At 40.6% G+C, this 27,506-nt stretch overlaps 3 protein-coding genes across 6 annotated transcripts; 1 reads left to right on the plus strand and 2 right to left on the minus strand.

Annotated features, from left to right (window-relative positions):
* Nucleotides 1–4,237: 4,237 nt before the first annotated feature.
* On the minus strand, nucleotides 4,238–6,830 carry fzd2 (frizzled class receptor 2). The gene has a single exon (XM_017458311.3). The coding sequence runs from the start codon at nucleotides 6,573–6,575 to the stop codon at nucleotides 4,926–4,928; it is 1,650 nt and encodes a 549-aa protein (XP_017313800.1). The 5' UTR covers nucleotides 6,576–6,830; the 3' UTR covers nucleotides 4,238–4,925.
* Nucleotides 6,831–8,565: 1,735 nt separating this feature from the next.
* moto (minamoto) lies at nucleotides 8,566–20,767 on the plus strand. 4 transcript variants are annotated; one of them, XM_017459972.3, is made up of 9 exons: nucleotides 8,566–8,814; nucleotides 9,429–9,464; nucleotides 10,809–10,922; nucleotides 11,046–11,197; nucleotides 12,219–12,323; nucleotides 13,471–15,184; nucleotides 15,492–15,626; nucleotides 16,090–16,267; nucleotides 17,321–20,767. In XM_017459972.3, the coding sequence occupies exons 1-9, from the start codon at nucleotides 8,809–8,811 to the stop codon at nucleotides 17,512–17,514; spliced, it is 2,634 nt and encodes an 877-aa protein (XP_017315461.1). In that variant the 5' UTR covers nucleotides 8,566–8,808; the 3' UTR covers nucleotides 17,515–20,767. The 4 variants fall into 4 exon arrangements, with proteins under 4 accessions (XP_017315461.1, XP_017315478.1, XP_017315491.1 ...); XM_017459989.3 differs by having other exon boundaries at nucleotides 13,474–15,184; XM_017460002.3 differs by lacking the exon at nucleotides 12,219–12,323 and having other exon boundaries at nucleotides 13,474–15,184.
* Nucleotides 19,809–25,630, minus strand: ccdc43 (coiled-coil domain containing 43). Its single transcript, XM_017459952.3, has 5 exons — nucleotides 25,416–25,630; nucleotides 23,979–24,072; nucleotides 21,749–21,884; nucleotides 21,580–21,635; nucleotides 19,809–21,357 (listed from the first exon to the last, which is right to left on the minus strand). Exons 1-5 carry the CDS (start codon nucleotides 25,587–25,589, stop codon nucleotides 21,170–21,172), a joined length of 648 nt encoding a protein of 215 aa, XP_017315441.1. The 5' UTR covers nucleotides 25,590–25,630; the 3' UTR covers nucleotides 19,809–21,169.
* Nucleotides 25,631–27,506: the final 1,876 nt, after the last annotated feature.

The following is a 27,506-nucleotide window of genomic DNA, read 5'->3' on the forward strand; positions in this document are numbered from 1 at the left end:
AAGTCATGAACACCGTTCTTCCAAAAGTTATTCCTGCACTCGTTGCGTTGATGTTGGTGGAGGAGAGCACAGTCCAACATGTCACTGGGCCTGTGTCGATAATCATTTATCAGCGCACAGTATTAGTCCTGTGGACAGTTTGAAGTAGTGAAGCGTGCTATTTGCATGGGAACGTGAGGGTTCGTGAAAATGAAAAACTTTGAATTTCTTTAAGCAAAACTGTGGGCTAGCTTGCTAGCACATGCCTGCGTTACATTATCCACAGCTGTCCGCATTGCTAGCCACAAAATACTAGCACACTGCAAACATTTTTGCAACAGGAAATAACCACCTTGGATGTAGTCAAATTGATCTAGTTTTTCCTGTTATAAGATTCTAATAAACCAAATATAAGCTGATTCAGCCTATTTCTAGACATTTGTTATGTTGGGGTTTTTTTTTTGTTTTTTTAAACTAATTTCAAGCTTAAAATAGTCTAGTCTTGTTCTATTGGTAAATAATTTAGCTAATTGTTAGCATTTATGTCTAGAAAGAAGCAACATTTTCAAGCTTGGAATTAGTTAGAAATGATAGAAATGGGTTTTAGGTTAATATTTGGTTTACTGTAATCTTAATGATAGGAAATACTAGATAAATTTGACTATTATGAAGATATTTCACTCGCTAAGATGACATTTTTTGCAGTGCAGGCAGAGAGAGAAAAAAGTGAATTTTATCTCCATCTTAATCCTAGTGTTCTGTATGGCAGTGCATGAGTCAGCATTTTATTTTTCTTCCGATGTGCGCTAAGCAACAGTAAGAAACAAGCAGGGCACACGTGTAAAAGTTTGATGCAACCTCAGTGTAATAATTAACAGCTACTGTTTGTTTTTTGTTTTTTTGTTTTTTTTACGTCAATGAGATGACAGTCCCATCTTCTTGTTTTCTATCGGCTCGCAAGCCTGAGGCTTGTGAATTCACAGGTCAAAGTTCACCACAAAATTAAAATCAACACGAAGCTACGGGATCCTATTTTATATCCCGTGTCCCAGTGAACTGACATTTCCACAAGGTGAATTTTATTTAAGTTTAATCTGACCTTGGGTTTGTTTATTTATTTATTTATTTATTTATTTATTTATTTTTTAAAGTGCAATTTTCAGTTGACTCCCATATCGCTGTAGCGAGGGTTCAAAAATCACAAATGCTACTACCAAACCACAGATATATCATTTCCACCAGGAGGAAAACTGACCGAATTATACAAGTCATTGTATCCAAATATGATCAATTATGCAATATATCACTGTTCAACAGAATATTATAATGAAGCGTATTGTGGACGGAAAGAAATATTGACTTTGTATTAAATTTTCATTAAATTTCATCTCAAGTAACAAATTTGGTTATGTTGAAAGGGTTCAAAAAGGTTAACAAGGACACCAATGAAAACTTTATTTGCACCCTTGCTATCAGAATAATCCTGTGTAAAAGTCGGATATGATATAAGTTTTCCTCATCCATCCATCTTATCCTACACAGGGCCCCGGGGGAGTCTGGAGCCTATCCGAAGGAACTCGGGACACAAGAACTCGGGTTCCAACCCATCACATGGCACATTCACACAATATGGACAATTTTGAAATGCCAATCAGCCTACAATGCATGTCTTTGGACTCAGGGAGGAAACTGGAGTACCCGGAGGGAACCCCTGAAGCACTGGGAGAACACGCATACTCTGCACACACAGGGCGGAGGCGGGATTCAAACCTCCAAACCTCGGAGGCGCGAGGCAAACATGCTAACCACTAAGCCAGTTGGTCGTAGACATAATTAGGCTCAAGTCTCCATAGCTGCTTTGTGACGTTGTCTATTGTTAAAAGCATCACACACACACACACACACACACACACACACAAATGAAATTCAAAACCCCTTATTATATCATGTACTTTGTTTTGTTAGTGATGGGATGATTGCAGGATGTGGAGAGTCACCGCACAGGGTGGAAGCTTATCGTAAATGCGTATTATTCGTTTAAAATGTTTAAAAAAAATTGTGCACAGCCCAAACTGTCAATACGATGAGGCTCACTGTGCGATCAATTGACCAATAAGAATAATAGTTTAGAGACTACAGAGAATTGTTAACACTGATTTCTTCCACCCAGTCCTGTTCTGGTGTCCTGTCTAGTCAGCATGCACAGTTGTATATTTTGAACACTGGTGTGTGTTTGTGTGTGTGTAATCCTGTGCTGCATTACGTACTACTGTATCGTGTGTGGCGCCTGTGTTAAATTCCCGAAGAAACAACATTTTGTTCCACTGTGTACAGGTTCTCCGAGGCGGAATGGCAGAAAAATAAGGGGAAATGTACCGGAGATATCATTATAGCTCAGGCTAGTAGGGGTGTCATGAAAAGACACTCTTAGTATCTGTTTAGTGCTCTGTATCTGTATTTGAATTTAACACGTTAACGAGAAGGCCCACCAAAACCCTGGAAAAAACGGGATTCCGGCTCTGACAATTCGTCAACCTCAGCTACGTCGCTCGAGTTCATAATCGGTCTCGCGGTTGTTCTTTTGGTTCGTACTTGCTTGCAATATTTTCAAACTTTTTTCTCAAAACAAACTAGTAGCCTAAATGAACCAACACAGCCCAGACTAAGTGGTTACCTCACGTCGACGTTAACAAACGTGGTCTGTCTTTGCCGTAAGAGCATCATATCTGACCACGGTAAATACCGTGGTGAGAAAGAAGAGCGTCTGTATGGAAACTGTATGGCTATAAACAACGTAACTTCTACTAGAAACTTCTGCTTCATAATGTACGTTTATAGGCGAGATCTGTTATTCTGATCTGACCTATTCTCGTTTCGCGGCGCTACATTGTTCCGCACTGTTTCTAATTAAAGCTCTGCCGTGAAGGTTTGCCCGCTGCACCACACCCTCCGGCAGCCACCGTCTAAAATCAGATTAGCAAGCGGTGTCCCAACAGACACATGATTTATCTCGTGTACACTTATCTCCCTGTAAGTGAAGGAAATCCACAGTAAAGGAGAATAAAACCACACCACAGTCACGCCACCAGCCTGAGAGAAATGAAACGCCGCTTTTACAGCTTTTACTGAAAATAAAAGAAAAACCCTACAACCCCAGTTACTCAGCGGAGATTCATCTTTGAGCGCCTGAGCTAGGAAAATATGCGTTCGGACACAGACAGACACAACACCCTGAACCGTGAGCCAAGTTTTGGTACGTTTTGGATGCTAAGTGCACGAGATGTAAGGTAAAGACAGAATGCTGCTATTGTGTGAAGGACCGAGCGTGAAATTGACTGCCTCAAGGGCACGCATTAGACTGGAAATATGAGCTTACACGCACACACACGCGCACACACGCACACACACACAGGTCTGAAAGAATGCCGGGATTAATAGTTGCCAGTGGAGACAAAGCAATCGGGTCACCGAAACAGGCACCTGATCAACATTTGCACAGTAAATACGGACTCCAAGGCGAAAGCCGTCCAGATAGACGAGTCTCGAAACTTTACAAACCGCCACAACCGCTCAGGTTTACTAACCTCATTTGATGGGTCGTAACCTTGAAAAAGAAGGACCAAGAAAAGCAAAAATATGTGCATGGAAACACACACACACACACACACACACACACACACACACACACACACACAAACACCGTCCTGCTGTCATGTGCTCCTGTTTTTTTTCCTCCTCCCAAAACCCCTGCTTGTTCATGTCATGTGAGACCCATTTGCTCGTCAAGAGCTGTCTCCTTCACACCCTCCACCTACAAAATAAAGCCTGTTAAAACAGCACCCCCCCCCCCACTAACACCCTCCCTCCCCCCCTGTCGCCTACCTAACTCTTTCACACACACAACCACACACAGACACACAATCCTGAACACACTCACAAACACAAATGTCCATTCATGCCTGCGAAGCCTCTGTGCCATTTCGGTTGATTGTGAGGAATAGAACGAGAACGGCAGCGAGGAGATATGGAGAGGGGGAAATTAGGGGCCATGTAGAGGGAGTGCTCTGTTTTAGGGAACTTTTTTTTTTTTTTTTTAATTCGAAACAGCTTTCCCTACAGACACGTGAGGGAGAAACCTGATTACAGAGCCGTTCCGAGTGACGTACGCGGGTGTGAACGTGTATGCATTAGCACCAGACAGAGATAGAGACAGACAGATATCTGACCAAGCTTGCAAGCAATAATAATAACCCAGCTGTTTAAATACAAATATATAATTAGATTCATATATATATATTTTGTACAAATATTATTTACAGTGCTTTAAGGCACACCTTAAACACAGTTTACTGCGAGAATGAATTCCATGTCCAAAAGGTGTTCTCTTCCTCCTGCTCCTCCTCCTCCTCCTACTCCCTCACGGCTCGCCTCCCTTCGTCCAACGCTTGCTGGTTTCCCAGGTGGCATCTCGATCTTGCTCTAGGAGTCGAGGAGGAAGGGCAAAGAGTGTCAAGAACGACGAGGACGAGGGAGGGAGCGTCTCGGCACGTGGCACGGAAATGGTCACGTTTGTTTTTTTTATCCTTTTTGGAAATCCTTGGGAAAGTCGGCTTTTCATTTGGCTTTACGTTTACCTTGTCCGTTTGCAGGAACGAAATAACAACAAAACAACAGCAATAAAAAAAAAACAAACAAAAAAAACACAAACGCCTCTAATCTCCTCATTCCCCAAATGTCTTATAATTGACATACGATATTCAACAGCAAATGTCAATAATGACCAATACTGATGATAAGCACAGACAAATGAATTCCACAGTCTATCGTTGTGAATTTTAAAAAAAAATGCATTTAGTCATTAATAGGTCCAAAAAACTTCCAAGAAAGTAACATTTTTTGCTGTGTCCTTATGTGTGTATGTGGATGAAAAAAGTGTCTCTTTGTCTCTACACCGTGGTCTCGCCGTGTTGTCCGCTGGTCAGGCGCGTGTAGAACTTCTTCCACGAGTGCAGCGTTTTCCCGGACCAGATCCAGAAACCAGAGGTGATGCCCACGATGAGGGTCATGAGGTATTTGATCATGTAGACGGTGAAGTCGGGGCTCATGCGTGGTGCGGGCTGCATGGGACACGGGATAGCCAGGGTCTTGCAGTGTGTGCTGATCCAGCTGCGCTCCCAGTGCCCACGGAAGGCCTGCTCGTAGAAGAAGCAAGCGATGACGATGGTGGCCGGCACCGTGTAGAGCACGGAGAAGACGCCGATGCGCACCATAAGACGCTCCAGCTTTTCCGTCTTGGTTCCGTCATGCTTCATGATAGTACGGATGCGGAACAGAGATACGAAGCCCGCCAGCAGGAAGGACGTGCCGATGAAGAGGTAGATGAACAATGGTGCCAGGACGAAACCACGCAGAGGGTCAATGTTGCTCAGGCCTACGAAGCAAACACCGCTCAGAACATCGCCATCGATCTGTCCCATGGCCAGGATGCTGATGGTCTTCACCGCCGGCACGGCCCAAGCCGCCAGGTGGAAGTACTGCGAGTTGGCCTCAATGGCTTCATGTCCCCACTTCATCCCTGCAGCAAGGAACCAAGTCAAGGACAGAACAACCCACCATATGGAGGATGCCATGCTGAAGAAATATAGCATCATGAAGAGGATGGTGCAGCCCTCCCTTTTCGTGCCTTGGACTATTGTCTTATAGCTGCCTTCAAAGCTCCCGTTGCATGCCACTTTGTCTCCCAGGAAATAGCCAGTAATGTACGCGATGGACACCATGGTGTAGCAGCCGGACAGAAAAATGATGGGGCGCTCGGGATACTTAAAACGCTGCATATCCACTAGATATGTGGTCACGGTAAAAAGTGTGGACGCACAGCACAAGCACGACCAGACTAGAATCCAAACGCGAGCAAATTCAATCTCCTGGTCGGTGAAGAACATGTAGGCTCCATGAGTCCTGGATGACTCACATGGGGCGCCACAGTCCACCTCCCCGAGGAACTTGTAGTTAAGATAGGACGGGACCTTGAGAGACGGTGGGCAGCGGAATGGCCTATCTGGCGTGGAATATAAATGGACCCCAGGAGTGCCTGCTGCCGGCACGTGTGCGGGTGCCACGGTGGCCGCCGAATCATTCTGCCCAACGCATATCTGACCATCTCCCAACACGGGGAAGTTCTCACACCTCAGGCGCTCCGGCCACTGAAACCCGAACTTGTTCATGAGCGCCTCGCAGCCGTGCTTCGCTCTTTCACATATAGACCGACAAGGAGGAATGGCTTTTTCCAAAACGGTGCAGACAGGCGCATACATGGAACAGAGGAAAAACTTGAGCTCTGGAGAACACTGTACCTTGACAAGCGGATAAAACTGGTGGACCTCCAAGCCGGCGTCATCTTGGTTGTAGTGTCCGACCAAGTTCGGCATGATGGTTTGGTTGTAGGCAATGTCTGTGCAAAGTGGAATAGTGATCGGTTGACAGAATCCGTGCTCGGGCATGGGTCCGTGATCTCCTTGGTACTGAGCAGACACTGAGACCAGGCAGGAGGACAGCAGCAATGTCAAGAAGGCAGCCGAGCTCCCACTAGTCTCCATTGTCACGGGTCAAGCGCCTAAACTTGAGCTAAAACGTCTCTTTCTCGAATGTCTGCACAAAGTTAAGATTTAAAATAACACATCATAGTCTGTAACTGAAATCATCCGGAACGAGGACTTCACGGGTAAACTTTCACGTCCAGTGGAAACGTGTTGCTCCGCGCGCAGAGACTGCCTGACTTTTTTTCTCCACTCTTTGTCCCATTGGACGGTTTCAAGCCCCCTCTCTCTCTCTCTCGCACTCTCTCTCTCTCTCCGTCCCTCCCTCTCTCTCTCTCTTCATGTTGTCTTGCAGTGATATGAGAAAGAGGAGGGATTCAGGGGCGGTTGAAACAGACACTCTTCCAGACTTCCTCAGCTAAACTGAGCTGCCGTCCGGTGGATTTCTGAGGAACCACATGCTGGTGACCTTCTCTCTCTCTCTCTCTCTCTCTCTCTCTCTCTCTCTCTCTCTCTCTCTCTCACACACACACACACACACGGCAAGGCACCAAAGTTTACACATATAAGCTGGGGCAAAGCTGTGTTTTTGTTTTAAAATTTCCCACTTCCACAAGCAGTTTCTTATACATTAATAAAACAAATCTCTCTCTCTCTCTCTCTCTCTCTCTCTCTCTCTCTCTCTCTCTCTCTCTCTCTCTCTCTCTCTCTCTCTCTCTCTCCCAGTTCAATTCAACAAGCTTTATTGGCATGACTGTACACATGTACAGTCAAAGCATTACAGGAATGAGAACTGTTGTTAGTAAACAGATTAGTTAAAACATAGGCTATCTCTATCAATCTCAATCCAAATTGATGTATCTAAGGCATTTTTATTGGAATCCTGAACAAACATTTAGTCAGAAATACACTGCCAATGCAATGTGAATGTTAAAGAAAAAGAAATAATATGAGTTATACAACAATAACAACAACAACAATTACAACAACACCAACTACTACTTCTACTACTAGTATTACTACAACTACTACTACTATTACCAAAAGAAGAAACAAACAAGCAAATGTAATCAGTAGCTACAACAACATCACATTTGTATCATGAATACTACTACTACCATGACAAAAAGAAACAAACAAATAAATAAATAATAAAATATACTACTACTACTACTACTACTACTACTAATAATAATAATATGTTAAATATAAGTACTACTAAAATAATAAAAAAAATCAAAAATATTTTATTAAGTACCTAGAATAATCTATCTATCTATCTATCTATCTATCTATCTATCTATCTATCTATCTATCTATCTATCTATCTATCTGTCTATTAAACACTGCCACCTTGTGGTTATGTACCCATAATGCAACAATAATCGGACTTCTTGTAATAAAAAAGTACGCTTACAAACCAAGCAACAAGTCTATCTATCTATCTATCTATCTGTCCGTCTGTCTGTCTGTCTGTCTGTATAAAATTAGCCATTTAAGGTATTTTATTGTCATAACAAGAGTGTATTTGGCAAAATTACATTGCTAAAGCTTGTTCCAGTGGGTTAATGTTAAAGAAAAAGAAATAATACGAATTATAATACAAATACATATACATATACTACTAATAGAAGTAAGAAAAAAAGTAAAGAAAAAGAAGAAGAGGAGGAGAGAAGGAAACGGGAAATATTTATTTTATTAATGATTTTATTGCAGTTAATAAGGGCAACGATTCACTACAACTACCAAAACAAACAAACAAACAAATAAATAATGTTACTACTACTAGTACTACTAATACATAGATAAGAAATAATCTCTATATTAGACTTCTACACGGAATCCTAGCAGTTTTGTTTAATGACGAATTCTTTTATTTTCATACATTAATCATACACGACTCCGAATCAACCGATTCGATGTCTTTAATGTTTATTTTATGCTATGGTTGCTGTGGTTCAGAATCCCCGCCCCTTTAACGAATGTGGGTTATGATTGGACAGTCCTATTCCGAGTGACCAATCAAAATGCACGGAATATTTCACCGTCAAGTTAAATGGTACAGGACAAACGCTCACGAGCATCGATAATCGCGAGCAAACTTTTCTCCTTTTTTTTGTCATAACGCGCGAGCTCGAGACATCGGACCCACATCGGAGTCTCATCTGCGTTCGTTGGTTCTGAACATTAAAATTGACCTTCACATAAATAACTTTAGTTCACAATCGTGTAAGGAAATTGTTATAAGAGCTCATTTCATCCCGACGGGTAACTTAATTTGCTGTTGTTAGCCATGGAGGTAAGAAGAAAACGTCATCGTTAGAGCTAATTATGCTAGATAGCTCGTTTTAGCTTAGCTTAGCTTAGTTCTGCTACCTTGCCTAAGTTCTGTCAGCTGAAGGCAAACTTTTACACGGCAAACACCGCGAAATAATTAAAAAAGAAATACAAAAACGTTCGATTTAACCACACGTTAGGGCAAGCACGACGTTTGTTTCGGCAATTCGTGAACTTTAATCATATTTTAATGAAACTTAATCTGAGGCAGTTTGTTAGCATTATGCTAAGTAGAGTCTGTGACCGTTCTCTCCTCTCAGACTAACTAGTCAGACGAGACATCAGAAACCTAAGGTCTTGATTCATTTTAGCAATTGCTTTAGGTAATTTTACTCGCAACATTAAAATAAAAATAAATAAATCAATATTAACATATCATAGCAGAGTTATTGTGTGCACTGTTTGGACATAAAAATAAATAAATAATACTAATTACAGTAGGTATTAAGGAAATACTCGCTTTCATACAGGATTGTAAAATCTACCGAGCAAATAAAAATACATCTTTCTTGATTTGTAAAATAAGGACAAGTAGTTTTGGGAGAAAATAAAAAAAAAGGTTCTCTGTCTCATCAGGGTGTGGCACAGCCTTTCAGAGGCAAGAAGAAGTTGGTAGGTGATGTCATATACTAATTTGCATATTTATTATTCATGATTACTGGCATATCAAATTACAAAAAAAAGAAGGGGTTATATGATGAAGGAAGACTTCCACTTAGTGTGTGTGTGTGTATACACATATATATATATCTACCTATCTGTCTGTCTATCTATCTATATATACATACATACATACACACACACACACACACACACATATATATATATATATATATATATATATATATGTATATATGTATATATGTATATGTATGTATATTCCCGGCCCACGTGACTCCACATGTCGAAGTGTCCTTAGGAAAGACACTGAACCCCAAGTTGCTCCCGATGGCAAGTTAGCGCCTTGCATGGCAGCTCTGCTACCATTGGTGTGTGTGAGTGTGTGTGTGAATGGGTGAATGAGATGCAGTGTAAAGCGCTTTGGATAAAAGCGCTATATAAGTGCAGACCATTTACCATTACCATTTACCCTTAAGTCTGTGGTCTCCCATGGTTTTAAAATGGGTCACGATGGAAAAAAAAATTCTCTCCATCTACACTTGGTTTTCAAACGTTTTCCAAAAATTGGCTCGTCCACACCGAAACGTCCGCAAAAGGCTTACATCCCTGTACGGCGCGTGCGTAAAAAAATGTAGGACGCGTTGGCTTGCGTCATTTCCGTCAGCCGTTTATTTACTTTTGCTTCATTTACGTTTAGCAATTGCGAATGAGCATTCTGTAACCTTTCGAAAAAATGCCATCTGAAGGTTGAACAAAGTGACGTTAATCTTTAACGACGCTATCAAACCGGATAGCCGGCACAACAACCGCAGTGTAACGTCGTCCACCGTCTTGTTCGTTTCGAGTTACATAACTCCGCCATTGTTTTTGACTATCTCCGTTTTCTCTTTCTCGGTCCACACTATGACTTAAACTTGAGAGCGTTTTCGAAAAGCTCCGTCTTCGCCGGACAGAACCGCTGTCTTAGTGTGGACAGAAGGCCAAAACGTAGGGAAGAAAAAGATGCTTTTTTCGGATTTTATCCGGATTAATGCGGACGTAGCCTGCGTTGACTTCTCTATTTACAAACGTTCTTCACATTTGGAGTTATCCGAAAAGCGATCACGCGAAATCTTGTCTGCTTGTACCCGTCGTGGACGTTAAATCGTTATTTTATTGTAACGCTTTTCTGATACGTGTACAAGTTTGTCCAAATTCTCCAGTTGGATGAAGTTGTTCTGGCAGCCTAGGTGCTCTCATGAGCTTTTATAGACAAAAATCAAAACCGTGTGTATGAGGGTAAGTCAAGGCATCTCGTAAAAATTCTTCTTCTTATTTTTTGTACTTTTATTCCAGGTAAATAATGCCACGAAAAGTAAACTCGGTGTAGATGCAAACGGAGCAAAGATGCCATTTGATCTGTTTCATAGTGGAGGATCGGATGCAAGCTACTCAACGTATAAGTTTCAGGTGAGAAACTTTTTTATTCATTTATTTTTGTCCACAATCACACTACTTTATTATTCGTTGCTAATAAGTTTACGTGTACAGTATATTCGCTTTAACTTCTTATTTAATTTTTGCTCAAAACAGAATGATTATAATGAAGAAAGTGGAAGACTGTCTGAGACTTTTACCCCAGAGTTCTCCTTCTATGAGCAATCGCGTCTACCCTACCATTCCTGGGCAATGCAGGACGAACCGTATCAACTGATGGATTGTGCTCAAAGCACCCCCAAAAACAGGTCAAACTACATTCTTTAAACATTTTTTTAATGAAAATAAAGTTCTCTGGCACAATGTTAAATTTTTCTGTATTTTTTATGGAAATACAACGACAATTTAGATATATTTAGGTATATTTTATATCGGTATATAACAATAAATGGTCTTAATAAAGCAGCTATAACCACTTCACATGAAAAGTTTTATTGAAGTTTGTTTTGGGTGAGCATTAGCCAGTCAGATCTATACTATCAACACTCAGTGAGCTGTACGCACATGACTAAAAGTATCAGCTTATAAAAATGCAGAGAGACATATGATATAAATGACGATGAGGTTTAAAAAGTTTTATTTGCTTTTATAAAAAGCGTATTTTTTTCTCTCCCAGAAACGTTACAAATTGCGAAGAATTCAGATGATCTCTGACATCTTCCCCCAGGATGTGAGATAAAATTTGCAGTCTCAGATCACTTAATATGACACGTACCGACGGCAGATTCAAAATGGCTGCCAAACAAGATATGGCGGTGTCCAATATTTTGGACAAAAATCAAAAGGTGCACCCAAATCGCAATTCGAAAAATAAGACCCCCACACACTTCAAGTACCCGGATGGTGCACTTATTCAACCGAGAAAACGAAGTGTGCAATGTCGGACACTTCATACACTTCATGCGTAGCGCAACAGGGGAGGGGCTTCCAGGCGCTGATGCAGGCTTAAATTTGCACGTTGGAGATGAAAGGTAACATTGACATGAATAGTAAAACGAACAAAAAGCGTTAGGGTTACATTTTGAGACGATACTACCGTTCTACAATTCATACACTAGATGATAGAGTACATACAGAGTACAATACTTGAGCGCATAGTGTATAGTACGTCATTCGGGACACGCCTTTAGAATGTGATGTACACGTACAGCATGTACGTCTACACGAACGCAACCGATATCGCACAGATCTCTAACAATTTTGTTGCCGTCATCTTGTGCAGTTTGGGGTGGTGGATTACTGAAATATGCTACACAATGTCCTTGACAGGAATCTTAAAGACGGCATTGACTGTGGGAGCGAGGCCGATCTCTATGGATTAGTGTCCACCATCTTGGAAGAGGTTGATCCAATGGACTCGTACTTCTCTCAAGAGTTAGTATATATGTCTATGAGTTTTAGAAGAAGTCCTGTAAACGTATACTTATCAGTGTTTATTAAGTGGTATTTATTGCCATAGTTCAGGGTAGGGCTGGGTATTGCGACCAATTTGGCGATTCGATTCTTATTTGTATGGTTTTGATTCGATTTGATTCAATAAGTTATCAATATTTCATTTAAAATGTTAGTTTTGCAGACACGGAATCCATGTTTTAATATAAAAGCTGGTAACTGAAATCCTCCTACTTAGCTGTATTACTGAAATACACATTTACTTTAATAATAGTGCGGACACGATTATGCTTAATTATTTTTTACTTTTATTTTGAGTAACAAACATTGTAACAAGAAATCATAAATATGTGCATACAATGTACACAAGTTCAGCACAAAACTGCACACTGCACATTACTGTAAAAAAAATAAAAACATTTGTAAATGTGCAACAGTGAAATTCATTAACCGCAGGAAACGTTTGAGAAATAAAACCCGTTTTCAATCTTCAAAATGTGAAAGATGGCGACATCTTCAGGACGAGAGGCGAACTACAGGTAATATTCACATCCTCTCGAGCAAAGCATGCATGCGTTAAGAATCGATTCTGGGATTTCCCGAATTGATATCGCTTCGTTAAATTTAAGAGCAATTAAAATTGGAGAAGCGATATTTTTTACCTAGCACTCCCTAGTTCAGGGGTTTCCAGAGTTTTTGATCACATGACCTCGAATGGACATTTTATGCAATCCCATGTCTTGACCTTAAGTTTTTTTTTATTCCAGGTTTATAATTGAGTTTTTTTCTTTTGTTGTTCGACTCAGACAGAGTCACTCAGCATTGAGGAACCAGAGGAGGTAGATGGATAGAGAAATTTGTCCATTTCTATTGCTAAACTCCCACGTTAGTGCAGCATGTCAGGATACTGAAAGACTAAAAGGGCATGTACACTCTCCAGTTTAATGTGGCTTGTTTGAATGCAACTTAAAGTAACATTTCAAAATAGTACAACAAACAAATCTGGTGTCTGGTGACCTCTAGTTTGGGAACCCCTGCTGTAAGTTGTAATGGCACAGATAAGCTATGATTAGCTATGATAGCATTTAAAAAAAATTAAAATTGTGTTTTATGTAAACACTTATCTCAGTAGAATATCAACTGGTCTTACAACTGGGTGGTCTCCGATGTCCCAGAAGGAGGATGGCTTGCAGTGTTTTAATTCTGAGGCGAAGGTGCAGTCTAGTTCTGGAATTCAGTACAATCCCGAGCCCGGCATCAAACTCCACACTCGTCTAGTGGAAAGAGAGACTGATCAAAGTGCTGACATGTTACCGTGTTTCAGTGGCATTGAGGCTGCTGACTCATCCTGGCACTTTTCCACTTGCAATGGAGAATCTAAATCCGAATCCTACACCCCAGCTTTCCTAAATTTACCCAGACCACCTCCTGGTCTTGATATCACACATGCCGTGAGGTCCCACTTCTTCAAGACCAAACCAGGTAAATCAGAGCACAGCGTGTCTATCAAAGATAGCAGCTTTTGCAGCACCGATGATGAAATCTCTGACAGCCTGGATGCCCATTGCTGCCTTCCAACCGAAATGAATGACTCCTACTTCAGCCCATATCAAAATTTCGCTGGCTTTGATGGACCCAAAATTGAAAAGAACAGAATGTTCTCTATGCAGGATGCCAGCAAGCTGGCCAACAACCTGGAGGCTCTTTTTATGGTGGAACCGGAGTGCAGGTATAATAGAGAATCACCCGAGTGCAATGCCATGAAAGTTCAGGATGGAAACATTGTTGATTTGAAGGGTCTACCTCTCCAAAGGATGTCAGCATTTGAAGCTCATATTGCAAGTCTTAAGAGAGAAATCACAAGGGAGCAAAGAGATAGTTGGGTTGGGAATATAACGACTAAGGAGTTTGCTGATTTTGGTCAGCAGTCAGCAGACTATTTTGAACCTCCGAAATCCTTCTCTCCCTCTTTCAACTTTTCAACTCACCAAAGCAAAGAAGCCAACCAGAGAGAAGTAAGAAATCTCCAAACCAGCTTCCGTCAATACCAGCATGGGCAATCAAACCAGTACCAATGTAACACCAAATCTCCACCCAAAACAAGTGCCGATCCACAAGGGACATCTAAATTCATGTCTCAGTCTGTGGCCGAGTTTGTTCCTGTCCGGTCTCCGCAACAGATGCAGAGGAGCGTACCTAGAATACTCAGTGATTTTGGGCAGCGTGATGGGAGAATGGGTCGCACGGGCCGGGGTTTGGGTCTGGAGGGCCTGGGGAAGTTAGGTGGCATTGTAGACAGAGGAGAATTTGACCTACAGTCAGATATGGGCAGATCGGCCACAGGCTTTATAGCTGATTCGCACCCCTCTCCATGTTTTGGAGTGAAGTCCCCAGCTGGCTTCCCGAAAGAGGCAGACAAGAAAAAAGCTCTGCTGCAGAACCCATATCGGATTCTAGGCAGTATGTATGCAGGTCAGGCCAGACAAAATGGAGCCAAACCTGCACCATCCCAGATGTTTCCTTTCTTGTACCAGATGGGAGTTTCTGGACAGAACCCATGCCACGTGTTCCCTTCCCGATCCCCTCTGACCTACGGTGGCTCTGCGCCTGTAGTGGATCTGAATGAATTACGGCCAGATGCTGAAATCCCCGCCCTAAACCCTTACCTGCAGGAGATGATGGGGCCAAGCCGAGCTGGACGAGATGGACCCTTTCCTGGGTTAATCTCCAACCTGAGGCCATCCAACCAAAGCAACAGTCACGGTGGCCCTATGAACCAGCTACACTATTATCTGGAAGAGTGCTATGAACAGTGGAGAGTTTTGGAGAAAGAGAGAAAGAAGGTAAGCGTAGTGTTTTTTAAACGTTATAAAACGTGTGCGTGCAAATAAAACACAGTTGTCAGGAAACGCCGTAGTGTGTCAGTATAATCTGCGAATGCATTTAACACACACACACACACACACACACACAGTATTAAAAGATTTTGTAAATCTGTAAACGAACAACTTGTTATATTTATCACAAATCGTTTAGGGTCGGTTACCAGGACACCCAAGGAGATTCAGCCTTGAAGAAGTCATGAAACACTTCTCTCAGACACCGTTTTAATAAGTGTACTGTATGTATTCCCTTCTTATTCCTTGACAGGCAGAAGCTATCTTGCTAAAGAGCTTCCCAGGCAAGTGTATATCTGTGACGAACGGTAACTCTGTGCCCAAGCTGCCTCTCAACCCCACCAGAGTGGACAAGCTTATAGTGGACCAGTTTCGAGAACAAGCCAAGGTCAGCACACAGATAATTTACAAATGATGAAAAGTATGATCCAGACTTTTTGACTGGTATTGTTTACCCCTGGGGTGCTCAGAGTTACATTAAAATGATAAAAAAGGGTAATTAAGGTATTATCCTACCATCAAGACCTAATTAATTTTGAACTGTTGCTCCGAATTAAAATTGTCTCGAGTACTCTAAAGGAGGGAAAAAAAAGCAAAAATAGAGCTTTTCTCTTTCTCTCGTGTTATTCCACTGTGGAGCAGAATAGAGCAGTACATTTCATTTCATTAGCAAGCTGCAAACTAGGCTGAATACTTATTCAATCACAACTTTTACACTTTAAAATTATTTTGATTCCCTCCCCTACTATTTTGTGTAGGTTCACGGTATACAATCCAAATTTTTCCCGGCTTGACGCTGATAATGCAGTAATGAAGAACATGTCTTTTTTGTGCATATTTGTGGTTTCTAGGTGGTGAGCTTGTTGGGGACGATAGAGCGCTTGCGGAGTTTTCCTCTCCATGCTAATATCGGTTCGACTCTGGACAGGCACCTAGAAGCCATATACGTCACGCAGGCTCGCCGCAAAGACGAGTTCCTCAACAGCAGTAGACAGAGACATGGCGTGGCCAAACTCAGAGACGACAGAGGTAGTTAGACATATTTACCTGGTAACTCCATCTTATAGAAACCAATCTGTCCGAGAAACAAGGTCAGAGCTTTTTGCCGCTTCTTGTATGCAAATATGCGTTTAGGACTAATAAGCTGATAAAGATTAACATCTGTGCATTCTGATTTACATTTACAAACGGCATATTGACACTACGCTACATGACCTACACTACAAAGGTTTAGACACACTCATTCTTTATTTGTATTTTTCCCCGCACATTTTAGAATAATAATAAAGTCATAAAAACTCTGGAGTAAGACAAATGGAACTATGGGAATTATGCTGTGATAAAAAAATCCCAAATAAATCAAAATAATTTAATATTTTATCATCTTCAGAGTCGACGCCCTTTTCGCCTAGAATTTCCAGAAATGTATTCTTGTAGTTTTCTCACCCGAATTCTCGAGGAATTTCCCTGAGATGCTTTTTAAACAGTATTAAAGGAGTTCACACTGACGCCGGACTCTTCATCGGCTGCTTTTCGGAATATTTCGCTCGTCCGTTTAAAAATAATATATATTTTTTTGTAAATAAAATGTTAGTTTTCTAATGAAAGAAACAAACACGTTCTTCTACGACACCGATTTCACACATTTAATCACAGATCTTCAGATCAAAAGGTTTTTAAGATCGTGAGAAACATTACAGTCGTGTGTCCACAAACTTTTGAGCGGTAGTGTATATACAGTCGTTGTGCAGTTATACGTATGAGAGTATATATAAAAAAAAATGCGCTTTCATGTATTTTACTGTGTACTTCAGGGTTAGCAGGTCAGTGCTACCTATAAGTATTGCTGATATACAGATTCATTATAGAAACATACAAATACATACACCAAAGGTGTAACTGATCAATAAGAAAAGTGACTGTAATGTTCACAGGCTGTGGTCCACCATGCCTACTCGTTGTTTGGGAAAACACTGGCTGTGTGTGAATTATCGCCACATACAGTCCGTTGTGATGACGGAGAACTTTACATCCATGCATTTATTCCTAATATGTTTTTTTTTTTTTTTGGTCTTGTTACAGATATCCTGCTTTTGGCCTCTGCACTGAAGGACCTGAGCAGGAGCACCAGGACGTCTTGCACTGCTCTGTGGTGCGCTCTGCAGATGACTCTGCCCAAAAAAGGCACCAGCGCCAAGGACGGAGAAGAGGGGAACATGTCTTCAGTTTTAGCGCATGACAGTTCTGACCAGGTTGCTCCTGAAATAGCCCTGTGACTGTTTGCGAGGCAGTCATTTCTCTCTGTGTGTGTGTGTGTGTGTGTACTATCCTGAAGAGAATGCTCAGTGAGGCGCTCGGTGGAGTGAGTGAATGTTGTTGTGTAAGTTATTAGACTGCAGTGAGTACAGTAGGCTCAGTTCGGAGCAATAGATGGAATCCTCAGTTCTGTAACATTTATCAGTCTTATTAATAATAATCTCAAATGATATATATATATATATATATATATATATAGATATAGATATAGATATATAGATATAGATATATATATAGATATATACGGTCCTATGAATACGGTCAACTTTTCCAAAGGATAGTATTGCAGAGAGATCATCGCCGAGCCATTTAGGCGGTGGATTTCGAAAACGCCGCATATCTCTTGTGGACAGTAACGCTTAAAAGGACAGAGAGAAAGAGAACGGGAAAAGATGGATCAGAAGAGCTGGAGTGAGAAGCGGAAGAGTTAGTGTGGGACAAAACCCAAAAAAACAGAAAAGAACAGGGACATTTTGGGTTGGGGGTTTGGGGGGGCGGGCGTTGTAAGCGATCATTGGAAAAGAATGTAAAGGTCAGTGAGTTTGAAAAATAACGAGATCGTCACCCTCTTGACCTGAGATTTTAGTAGCGGTTACTCCCATTGGAAACGCAAACGAAACGTAAACCCAAGATTGGTTTCACTTTGACGCTTTGATTAGCGTGCTTTAAAGAAATCCTGGGAGTAACCCGTACATTCCGGCTATATTTATAACTTCACCGTCCTTGTATTTTACCTATTTATTGCAACATGGTTACTTTGTAGCGTAAGGTTTTAAACAATCATAATTGTAACGTATTCTCTCGTTGAGATTCTTTCTGTTAATTGTTTTAAAAGTTTATTTATTTTCAATAAGCAGTGTTCTAACGAGATAAGTACAGAACATCTCAAGCATCTTTCAGTATTATCAATCTTGTTGAATCAGATTTCTGTTTATTTGAAGTTAAGAAAGAGACCGAATCCCTCCGAAGACCTGGGTGGGAAGAACGATGACCTCTGTGTGAACGGATAATGATGTGCCAGGGACCGTCATTGTTCTAATGACAATTTTAATGTTTTTTTTTTTTTTGTTTCCGATTAATGTTTCATTGGACCTCTTTTTTTGCGTTATTAACGAATACACTGTAGAACAATAAAAGAACAGAAACCCAAGCTGACGCTTAAAAATGGCTGTTTTATAGTTATTTGCACAGGTATTAAAATGTAGTCCGTTTGTAATACAGCGTACAGTGGGGTAAAGCGGAGAGGTTCACAAGAGGTTAACTCTTAAATGAAACAATAATAATAATGATAATAATGAAATCATGAACGTAGGAACAAGTCGGCGATCAAACGAACATCAGGCTACACAGAGTCTTAGAAAGTTCGGGAGGACAAAAACGATTAAAACAAATTCACAGCGAAGAGACTTTTAATGAGAGATGTCCAAAGCCATCAGGTCAAAATGGTTGTTATTAATTCATATTTAAAGTTTTCAATACTAAAAATATGAAAGATACTGAGATGCCAATTAATTCAATAATTAGGAAATTTGTTCACCTAATCTTTACGTTTCCCCATACTGATAAAAAAAAAAAAAAAAAAAAGACTAAAAATGTATTTTCAGCAGAAATATAAGGGTGGGTTCAAGGGAATGTCAATAAAGATTTGTGTGTTAAACACGTGAGGAAAGAAAAGTGTAAAATATTCGTAAAGTGCGTGCCAATACCACAGAGCAGCTGAATTCTCGAATCTGATTGGTCAGAAACCGTGTTATCTTTATGTAACCGCAAGGCTCAGACAGTAGTTCCGGCATCAACATGAACAGCAGGTTTATATTAACGTGCTTGTTCTAATACGTTATCGTTTCTATAGTAACAACTCTCTTCCAGGAAAGAGGAGTATACTTTACGGTTTCTTGGTGAAATGACAACCTGGGTTTTTTTCTTTTTTTCCTTGAGAGAGAAAAGGAGATGCCGGTGAGCGAAATAACTTGTCTCAGAGATGTTTGAGAACATCAAATCTAATCATAAACCATTAAAACATGCGACACGGTGTCCGTTAATCAACGGGACGTTGTAATCGTTGGTAAATCGCTGTGGTATGAATGGAATAATAAACACACTACAGACCTGGCTGTGACAGGAGGAAAAAAATGAATGCATTTGGCATGGTATTACACCACTGTCTGTGATTGTGTTATTGCTAACAACTCGTCCTTTCAGAGATTAGACACAAGACAAGTGACTAAATCTTTACCTGACTGTACACGGAAACTTTTGTTAAAATTCAGATTATATCACGTTTATTGAAGTTCAACAGTTGCCCTTAGGCTTTCATTAGCAGGATGTTTAGAGCACTAGAGTTTTCCTTTATTTGTCTGTAATTACAACGAAATCTAAGTCATGAATATAAAAGCTGTTCTCGGTAGAAGGCTGTAATGTTTGGACTGTCATGTGGTAATAATAATAATAATAATAATAATAATAATAATAATGAAAAAACATCTTTGATGCACTGCTTGTGTGTGTCTCTACCAGATCCAACAGAGATTACACATTATAACAAAAATACACATGAGCAACAAACCCCATCAAGTCCCTTTGTATTCTTTTATATAATGTTTTTTTTTTTTTGGTAAACTCTGTCCTGCTACATGAAAAGAAGGCCTGCAAATTGTTGCGTGATTTCACAAAGGCTTGTTAACTGAAACCAAAGACCTCCACTGTGTGCTAGTTTTTAACGTTAGTTTTCCCTCAACGAGCAGCTTTAATATAATCACGTGTGTATGAGCTTTAGGACAGAATTATGTAAGAAGTATAGAGTAAAAAAAACAAAACAAGACTAATTGTTTTTCCACAAGGCCAAACAAACCCAATATGTAAATAAAACCAAAACAACGAATTCTCTATGCTCACTTCATGTATTTCAAAAGTCTCTTAAAGGAATTCTAAGCATCTACTGCATCTGTAGCGCATGTCTGGTTCTAACAGACAACGTCACCATTAGAGAACTTGAAACTCTTATAACTAAGAGCTACGTCTCTTTAGAGATCAAACTTTTTTTTTTTTATAAACAGTTGTTTCATCCCAGATTATCATCGGCATCATCATCCGTACATGACAGATGCAGCAGATTCATGAGAAATCAGGAGGATTAATAATTAAACGCTGTGGTAGAGCAGCGGTTCTCAAGCTTCTCTACGTTCAGAAGGACATTTTGGCATCCACCCCCCCCCCCCCCAAAAAAAAAAAACCCCGCCAAATCTGTTTGAAACGTTTAACAGAACAAGTATTCTGCCGTAATTGTGTGTTAACCAATAGGAGATGGTCTGAGCAGAGCAGCAGTGTTTAAAAGTTTCTCCCCAAACACACCTGTACAACGTTAATACAATTTCTGATAGATGCCAAAATGTTCTTGTACAGTGCACGGGCTTAATGAGTGGTGCTGGGAAGATCTGAAACCCTGTTTATTAAAAAAAAAAAAAAAAAAAAAAAAAAAAAAAAAAAAAATACACACAACAACAAAAAAAAAAAAAAACACACAACCAAAACAAAACCCCCCAAAGTTCCACCAGAACAGAGTCCGTAGAGGCGTCTCTCGTCTTCAGAATTTTAGTCCGTGATCACGTTCCTCATCTATCTCTTGCGCTCACCCTTCTGTGTGCGCTTCTTCTCCCGGTCTTTGCGCTCCTGCTTGGTGAGCTTGTCCTTCTCGCGCTGCATCTTGTCCTGCTCCTTCTTCTTCTGCGCGTCCTCCTTGGCCTGCTCACGCTGCTGCCGGCGCCTGCTCATCACCTCCTCCACGTTGGTGTTCTTAAACAGGGCTGAAACCGGCAGTAAAGGATGTTAACGCCGTGCAACACGAATACGGCTAACCCGGAGATCAGCGGACGTCAAAGGCCGACTGAAGTCAGGCTCTTAAAGAGATGGGAAGTGAATCAGTCATGGCCTGGATGGTCAGGATGTGGGGGGGTGGGGGGTAGAGAGAGAAAGAGAGAGAGAGAGATAGAAAGCTTCATCAGATTACAAGAGCGAGAAAAGGATACACTTGTCGCTGGGGATTCCCAGAGCTCCTGCCACATCTTCTTCGTCCTCCCCTTCAGTGTCAACGTTAAGAGTCAAAATGCAAGAGACACGAGTTCAAACTACACACGTTCTGACTGTAACGACATCAATCCGATTTTCTCTTTCCACCGAGCACAAGTTAAAGGATATTCTTCGTCGTCCGTGACGTTCGCGTACTGCGCGAGCAGCGCCTCTTTCCTCTGCTTGGCCTCCTCGGACACTGCCTTCTGCCTGACCACGATCTGAGCCTGCTTCTCAATCAGACTGGCGATGGCCTGAACCTCATCTAGGACAAAGAATTAGGACCAAAGAATCAGGTCACGAGATCATTTTCCAGATCCAGATTCCTTTTTAACCAACGTGTCAAGATTTGTTTTTTTCTTTGTGGTGTGTGTGTGTAATTCCCATCTGTCCAAATAAGACTCCATCTGTACTCCTGTTCTATACACTCCCAGCTTGTGGGTGTGTTGATGAAGCGTAAATTTAAAAAAAAAAAAAAACCCAACACACACTCACTTTGTACGTGCTCTAATCTAGAACACATCATAGAACGAGAATACAAACAAACACCGTCCCACCTGTTCATGCGACATTACTGGAAACGCGCAGTCATTACAATTGATCTATTCCTGCCAAAGACGCTTGTGAAACGAGTCTGAAGAAGTTTTCATTGAACGGACGGATGCTTAAACCGTGCAGATGTGTTGCATCTGTTTGAATTCTGGGTAACACTTGACTGGAGTTCAATTCCTTCGTCGGATATGTACGTTTACACATTGTGATATTTCAGGAATAACACACTCCAGACTGTGCTGTTATATGGAAATCATGCACGCTGGGGTGATGTGACGCAACACAACGTGCACACGGAGCGCCGCTACGACCCCGAAGCGTATCGTTTTCTTACAACAGCACGGTCTGGAGGGTGTTATTCCGCAGCGATTTGCCAACATTGTAAATGGTCTGCACTTCTATAGCGGTTCTTATTCTTCTTAGTGGTTCTACAAAGCGCTTTACACTGGTTCTCATTCACCAACACACCAATGGTAGCAGAGCTGCCTTGCAAGGCGCTAATTTGGGGTTCAATGTCTTGCCTATGTGGAGTAACGTGGGCCGGGAATCGAACCGCCAACCCTACGATTACTGGACAACCCGCTCTATCGTACCACGTAACTGCCACGTATTGTAGGGGTTTATAGTTAGATTTAATGATATGGAATGTTCCAAGATGCAAGTTAGTTCCTGCTCTCGGTTACGTTATATCCGCGATAAACTGTCACCCCCTCACCAACCTCACTCTTCTCTCTCCACCCCAGCAGTTTGGTGAAGGCCCACATACGGGCGGTGATGTCAGGAATCCACAAAATGTCGGCCATATAGTTAGTGTACGTTATAAAGAACAGTTGGTAAAAGTCTCAGATGACCTCACGTGTGGTCATGATTCCCAATTTAAGAACCAGTACCTATGGGAAAGCCGCTTGACAGTGCGCCCAGGCTGTTATTTTTAGTCTTACAAGACCGGGCGCTTATCTACTTCAATGGATACTAGAAACGGATCAACAAGATGGAGTTCCAAACACGGATTTGAAAAGGCTGGAAAAAATCCGACGCCTGCCGTGCGTCCAAAGTCGCGTACCGTATTCGATACCGTACTGATCAGTATGAATACAGTCTGGACATTGGTATTGTCATGTGACCTGCGACATCCTCATAACTGCAAAGGACTTGGGTGTTTTTTCTTGTTTAAACCTTCCAACTATTTAACAGTTTACTCAGGTGTTTATGATGTAACCACAAGGAACAACATAATGGTCAACTAATCGTAGGGTTGGCGGTTCGATTCCAGGCCCACATGCTTCCACATGCCGTCCAAGACACTGAACCCCAAGTTGCTCCCGATGGCAAGCTAGCGCCTTGCATGGTGTGTGGGGGTGTGTGTGTGTGTAACAGTGCTTTGTAGAACCGCTAAGGTTAAAAAGCGCTATATAAGTGCAGACCATTTACACTTTAAAATATTTTTTAAATAACGCAGACGCACTGTCTTCCGCCATTTTGATTCTGACGGCTCTTCCACGCCAGTCCCACTGCCTTATGGGATCGCGCAGCGTCCACTGGTTCCATACTGCGGAATCTCAGCAGGTCATCCGGGTATATCTCACCTACTGATTTATGTTGTAGGGTAGTATAGGGATATTCTGATGCAGCTCTGGTCTTCGGCTCAAACAGCACACGTACAAATAAACCCTTTCTCAGGTTCAGCGCAAGAACCCGACGGGCCAGGCGTTTTCTCTTAACATCTAAACCAACAAACCGATTTTTACTGGAAAAAACCATCTCCGGATCTCTCACATCAGTTAAAGCTTGAAACGTTTCAGCTTACCCTCCGGCTGATTGCTGGCGGCTGCGGTTCGAGAGCAGCAGTCGGTCCACTGTTTCAGGATCTGTTGACAAACCTCCTCAAGCGTGTCTTCGTCCTAGAAGGAGAACAGAATCGGATGCTTTTCCGTCACGATCGCTTATAACTGCTTTGACACTTTTGTAAATAGTTAAGTCTGTAATGCCAGGACCAAAAACAGTCTTATTATACCACAGTGCTGCTGAATTCTCAAATCCGATTGGTCAGATAACAGCAGCTCTGTCACGTTTATATTAACATGCTTGATCTAATACATTATTGTTTCTATAGCAACAACTTGCACAGGGACACGGAATTATACGGAGAGAAACGCTCCGTAAAGGGGATGTCCATTCAGCATTTTTACGGAAGGAGTCTCCAGTGTTGTTACACTTCCCAGTTTCTCACAAGCTGCACTTGAACTCGAACTGCAACATCGAATGCAACTATAACTGGATTAAAAAAAAAAACAAAAAAAAACCCACAGTGCGTCTTTCATCGATTAAAAAGTGTCCCTATTGGCAAATTGCTGCCATACAAAACGTGCTGTTACAAGAAAATAATCATCCTGCGTCACCGGGCCTCATCACACCACCCCGTTGATTATTTTACAATAACGGCACGCCCCTCGAACGTTTTTATTCCTTACTGACTCGGTGAAATGGGTTATGACGTCACCCGGCGACTTCTAGCGACCTAAGCATACAGTGGGTAGGCTAGTTTCTCCTGAAAACAGCTGCCAACACTGTTGCTGAGGTCGCCATGATAAATATAACTTCTCAGCTGTTACTCGACTAGGCGCAGAACTTCCAAGTGTTTCCTAAACCATGCTGTGTTCACTATGTAGGGCACTAGTTTTAAACCCTAGTCTTGCCCACAGTCAAGGTAAATCTATATATCCATGCACTCAGGAAAACAACAGCACTAGGTTGGTGTCCAAATGGTCCCTTAGGTAGCAGACAGACAGATAGAGAATACCCAGAATCCACTCGTGTTTTTAAGGGATCAGGGAGGAGGGCATTATTTCGGACAACTCCTTCACTACGTCCTAAATATATCACATCCCCTTGACCATTTCTGACTTTTATAGAAACTTGACAGGAGTTAAACAGACGAGTTTAAAAACACAGTTACACATCATTTAAAATAATAATAATAATAATAATAAATGAACATAGTCAATAAAGTCATTTCATCAAGTGAAGCGAATGAAGAAATCTGTCATTAACGCGAACAATCCGAAATCTACAGGCGTTATCCTGACAGGCTCGATCCCAAACCGCTCCCTCAGTTCTACACAAGTGCACTACGTTGAGAGCGCAGTGAGCGCGTGAACACCCTACGTAGTGCACTAGATGTGCACCAGGAAGCAGTTGGGGATTGAGCCCGAGTCGGAGCGCGTGATGCCCGGCGTGTACCGACCACAAAGGCGGACAGGATGCCGTTCAGAGCGTCGCTTTTCTCCTCGTCGGTCTCCTCCTCCTGCAGCACACCGAGGATGTAAACTCCGTAAACCTCCCGGTCCGCCCCGAAGCCGTCCAGCAGCTCATTCAGCCACTTTTCAAACTCCCCGGCCGAGAAGTCGGGCGCCGCCATGATGGCTGGGGTCCTGCGACTGCGCGCTGAGGTGTCCGCGGTGATCGCCTGTCTGTCCTCTTCTCTCTTCTCCTGGCTTTACTTAGACTTGAGTAGTTGATTTGCTGTTGTATATTTATTAGCTGTCCTATTTTTATGTACAGTGAATCGTTTCAGTTTTTGTCTCCTGTTGTGTTTATTTTTACACTGCCTATTTTTAAAATGTAAAAAAAAAGTTTGCTTTTGCATTTTTTTCTTTATTCACAGACTATTTTTATTTAGTTAATTTGTTAACTGTTTTTTATTAAAATAAAGGTAATTTAATTTTTTTCAATGTATTTATTTATTTATTTATTAATCATCCAATGTCTGTTTTTATTTACAGTTAATTTGTAAAATGTTTTTTTTAATAAAGTTAATTTTATTTTTTTTAATGTATGTATGCATTTATTTATTTATTAATTATTCAATGTCTGTTTTTATTTACAGTTAATTTGTTTGTTTCCTGATGTGTTTTTATTTATTCACTGGCTATTTTTACTTACAGTTAATTGGTTGTTTTTTTTTTTGTTTGCTGTTGTATTTTTTCCTTCATTCACAGTCTTGTTTTATTTACAGTTCATTTGTTAACTTATTTGTTTGTTCAGGAGTCACAGTTTCAAGTTCTAGTTTGTTGTCACTGATATATATATATATATATATATATATATATATATATATATATATATATATATATATATATATATATATATTCAATGTCAGTTTTTATTTACAGTTCATTTGGTTTTGTTTGCTGTTTTATTGTGTATTTAATTTTGGTCCTATTTCATTCAATTTACAGGTCACATCTTTTTGTTTGGTGTATTTTTGAATTCACCGGCTATTTTTACTTTACATTTAATTAGTTTTTTGGTTGCTTTTGTATTTTTTTTTAAATTTACAGTTTATTTTTACTTGCAGTAAATTTTGTTAACTGTTTTTTTTTAAAAATAACTTGTTAATTTAATACTTTTTTTTAACTTTAATCAGTGTCTGTTTTTATTTACAGTTCATTTGTTTTTGTTTGCTGTTGTATTTTGTATTTATTTGTTGCCCTATTTCGTTCAATTTGCAGTTCTTTTCTTTTTGTTTTTTTTTTGTATTTTTTATTTTCTATTTTGTACAAGCACATCGCACATGGCAATAACAGACAGATCCGTTCCATATATTTAAAAATGTTAGATTTGATATTATTTCCGAATGAGATTTTATACTTTAGATGTAACTGTTGCTGTGTGTGGGTTTGCTCCTGTCCTTCAGGAGTGCATGTGATTTGCCTTTTGGGCCACGAGAGGGCGCAGTGAGTCTGTTCAAGAGTCACAGGTTCAACTTCTAGTTTGTTGTCAGTGATTTGAGTTTTCAATGCAGTAAAACTGCTGGATCAGAAATGATGATTAATGTTATGGCTGTAAAATTAGCTGTGATTTGAAATTCATTTAATAATAATAATAATAATAGTAATAATAATAATAATAATAATAATAATAATAATAATAATAATAATAAACAGCTTTAGTTTATGGTGGTTGTTTTTTAGAGATTTTTCTTTAGAGATTTTATTTCAGTGTTGTGTTGTGATATTATTTTGTGCGGCAGTGAAATAGTGAAGATCATTTTTTGAGTCTGATCTGTACACATTTCCAACAATTTTATCTGTATTATTTATTTTATGTTTATTCTTATTTCTGAGGCAGTATTTGCATTTTTGCGTATATTGTGTGTATTTTTATTTATCTAATTTTAGCCTATTATTTAATTTCAGTTTAATAAAGTGGAATTTGGCTTTAATTTGAGCGTTTATTAACTATAACAATGGAGGAGCTGGTGTGTGTTTGGGGGCGGATTATGGTAAATGGTCTGCACTTATATAGCATGTTTTTTTTTTGTTTTTTTTTACCG

The sequence above is a fragment of the Ictalurus punctatus genome, chromosome 2 (genome assembly GCF_001660625.3).
Source record: "Ictalurus punctatus breed USDA103 chromosome 2, Coco_2.0, whole genome shotgun sequence".
Classification (NCBI taxonomy): domain Eukaryota; kingdom Metazoa; phylum Chordata; class Actinopteri; order Siluriformes; family Ictaluridae; genus Ictalurus; species Ictalurus punctatus.

Excerpts from the sequence above, each read along its gene's own strand:
- fzd2 (XM_017458311.3), bottom strand. The coding sequence starts at position 6,575 with ATGGAGACTAGTGGGAGCTCGGCTGCCTTCTTGACATTGCTGCTGTCC.
- moto (XM_017459972.3), top strand. Across the intron at positions 12,324-13,470 it reads GACTCGTACTTCTCTCAAGA|TAGAATATCAACTGGTCTTA; the intron begins GTTAGTATATAT and ends CACTTATCTCAG. Across the intron at positions 15,627-16,089 it reads AGTTTCGAGAACAAGCCAAG|GTGGTGAGCTTGTTGGGGAC; the intron begins GTCAGCACACAG and ends TGTGGTTTCTAG.
- ccdc43 (XM_017459952.3), bottom strand. The coding sequence starts at position 25,589 with ATGGCGGCGCCCGACTTCTCGGCCGGGGAGTTTGAAAAGTGGCTGAAT. Across the intron at positions 21,636-21,748 it reads AACGTCACGGACGACGAAGA|TGAAGGGGAGGACGAAGAAG; the intron begins ATATCCTTTAAC and ends TAACGTTGACAC. Across the intron at positions 21,358-21,579 it reads GGGAATCCCCAGCGACAAGT|CCCTGTTTAAGAACACCAAC; the intron begins GTATCCTTTTCT and ends TGCCGGTTTCAG.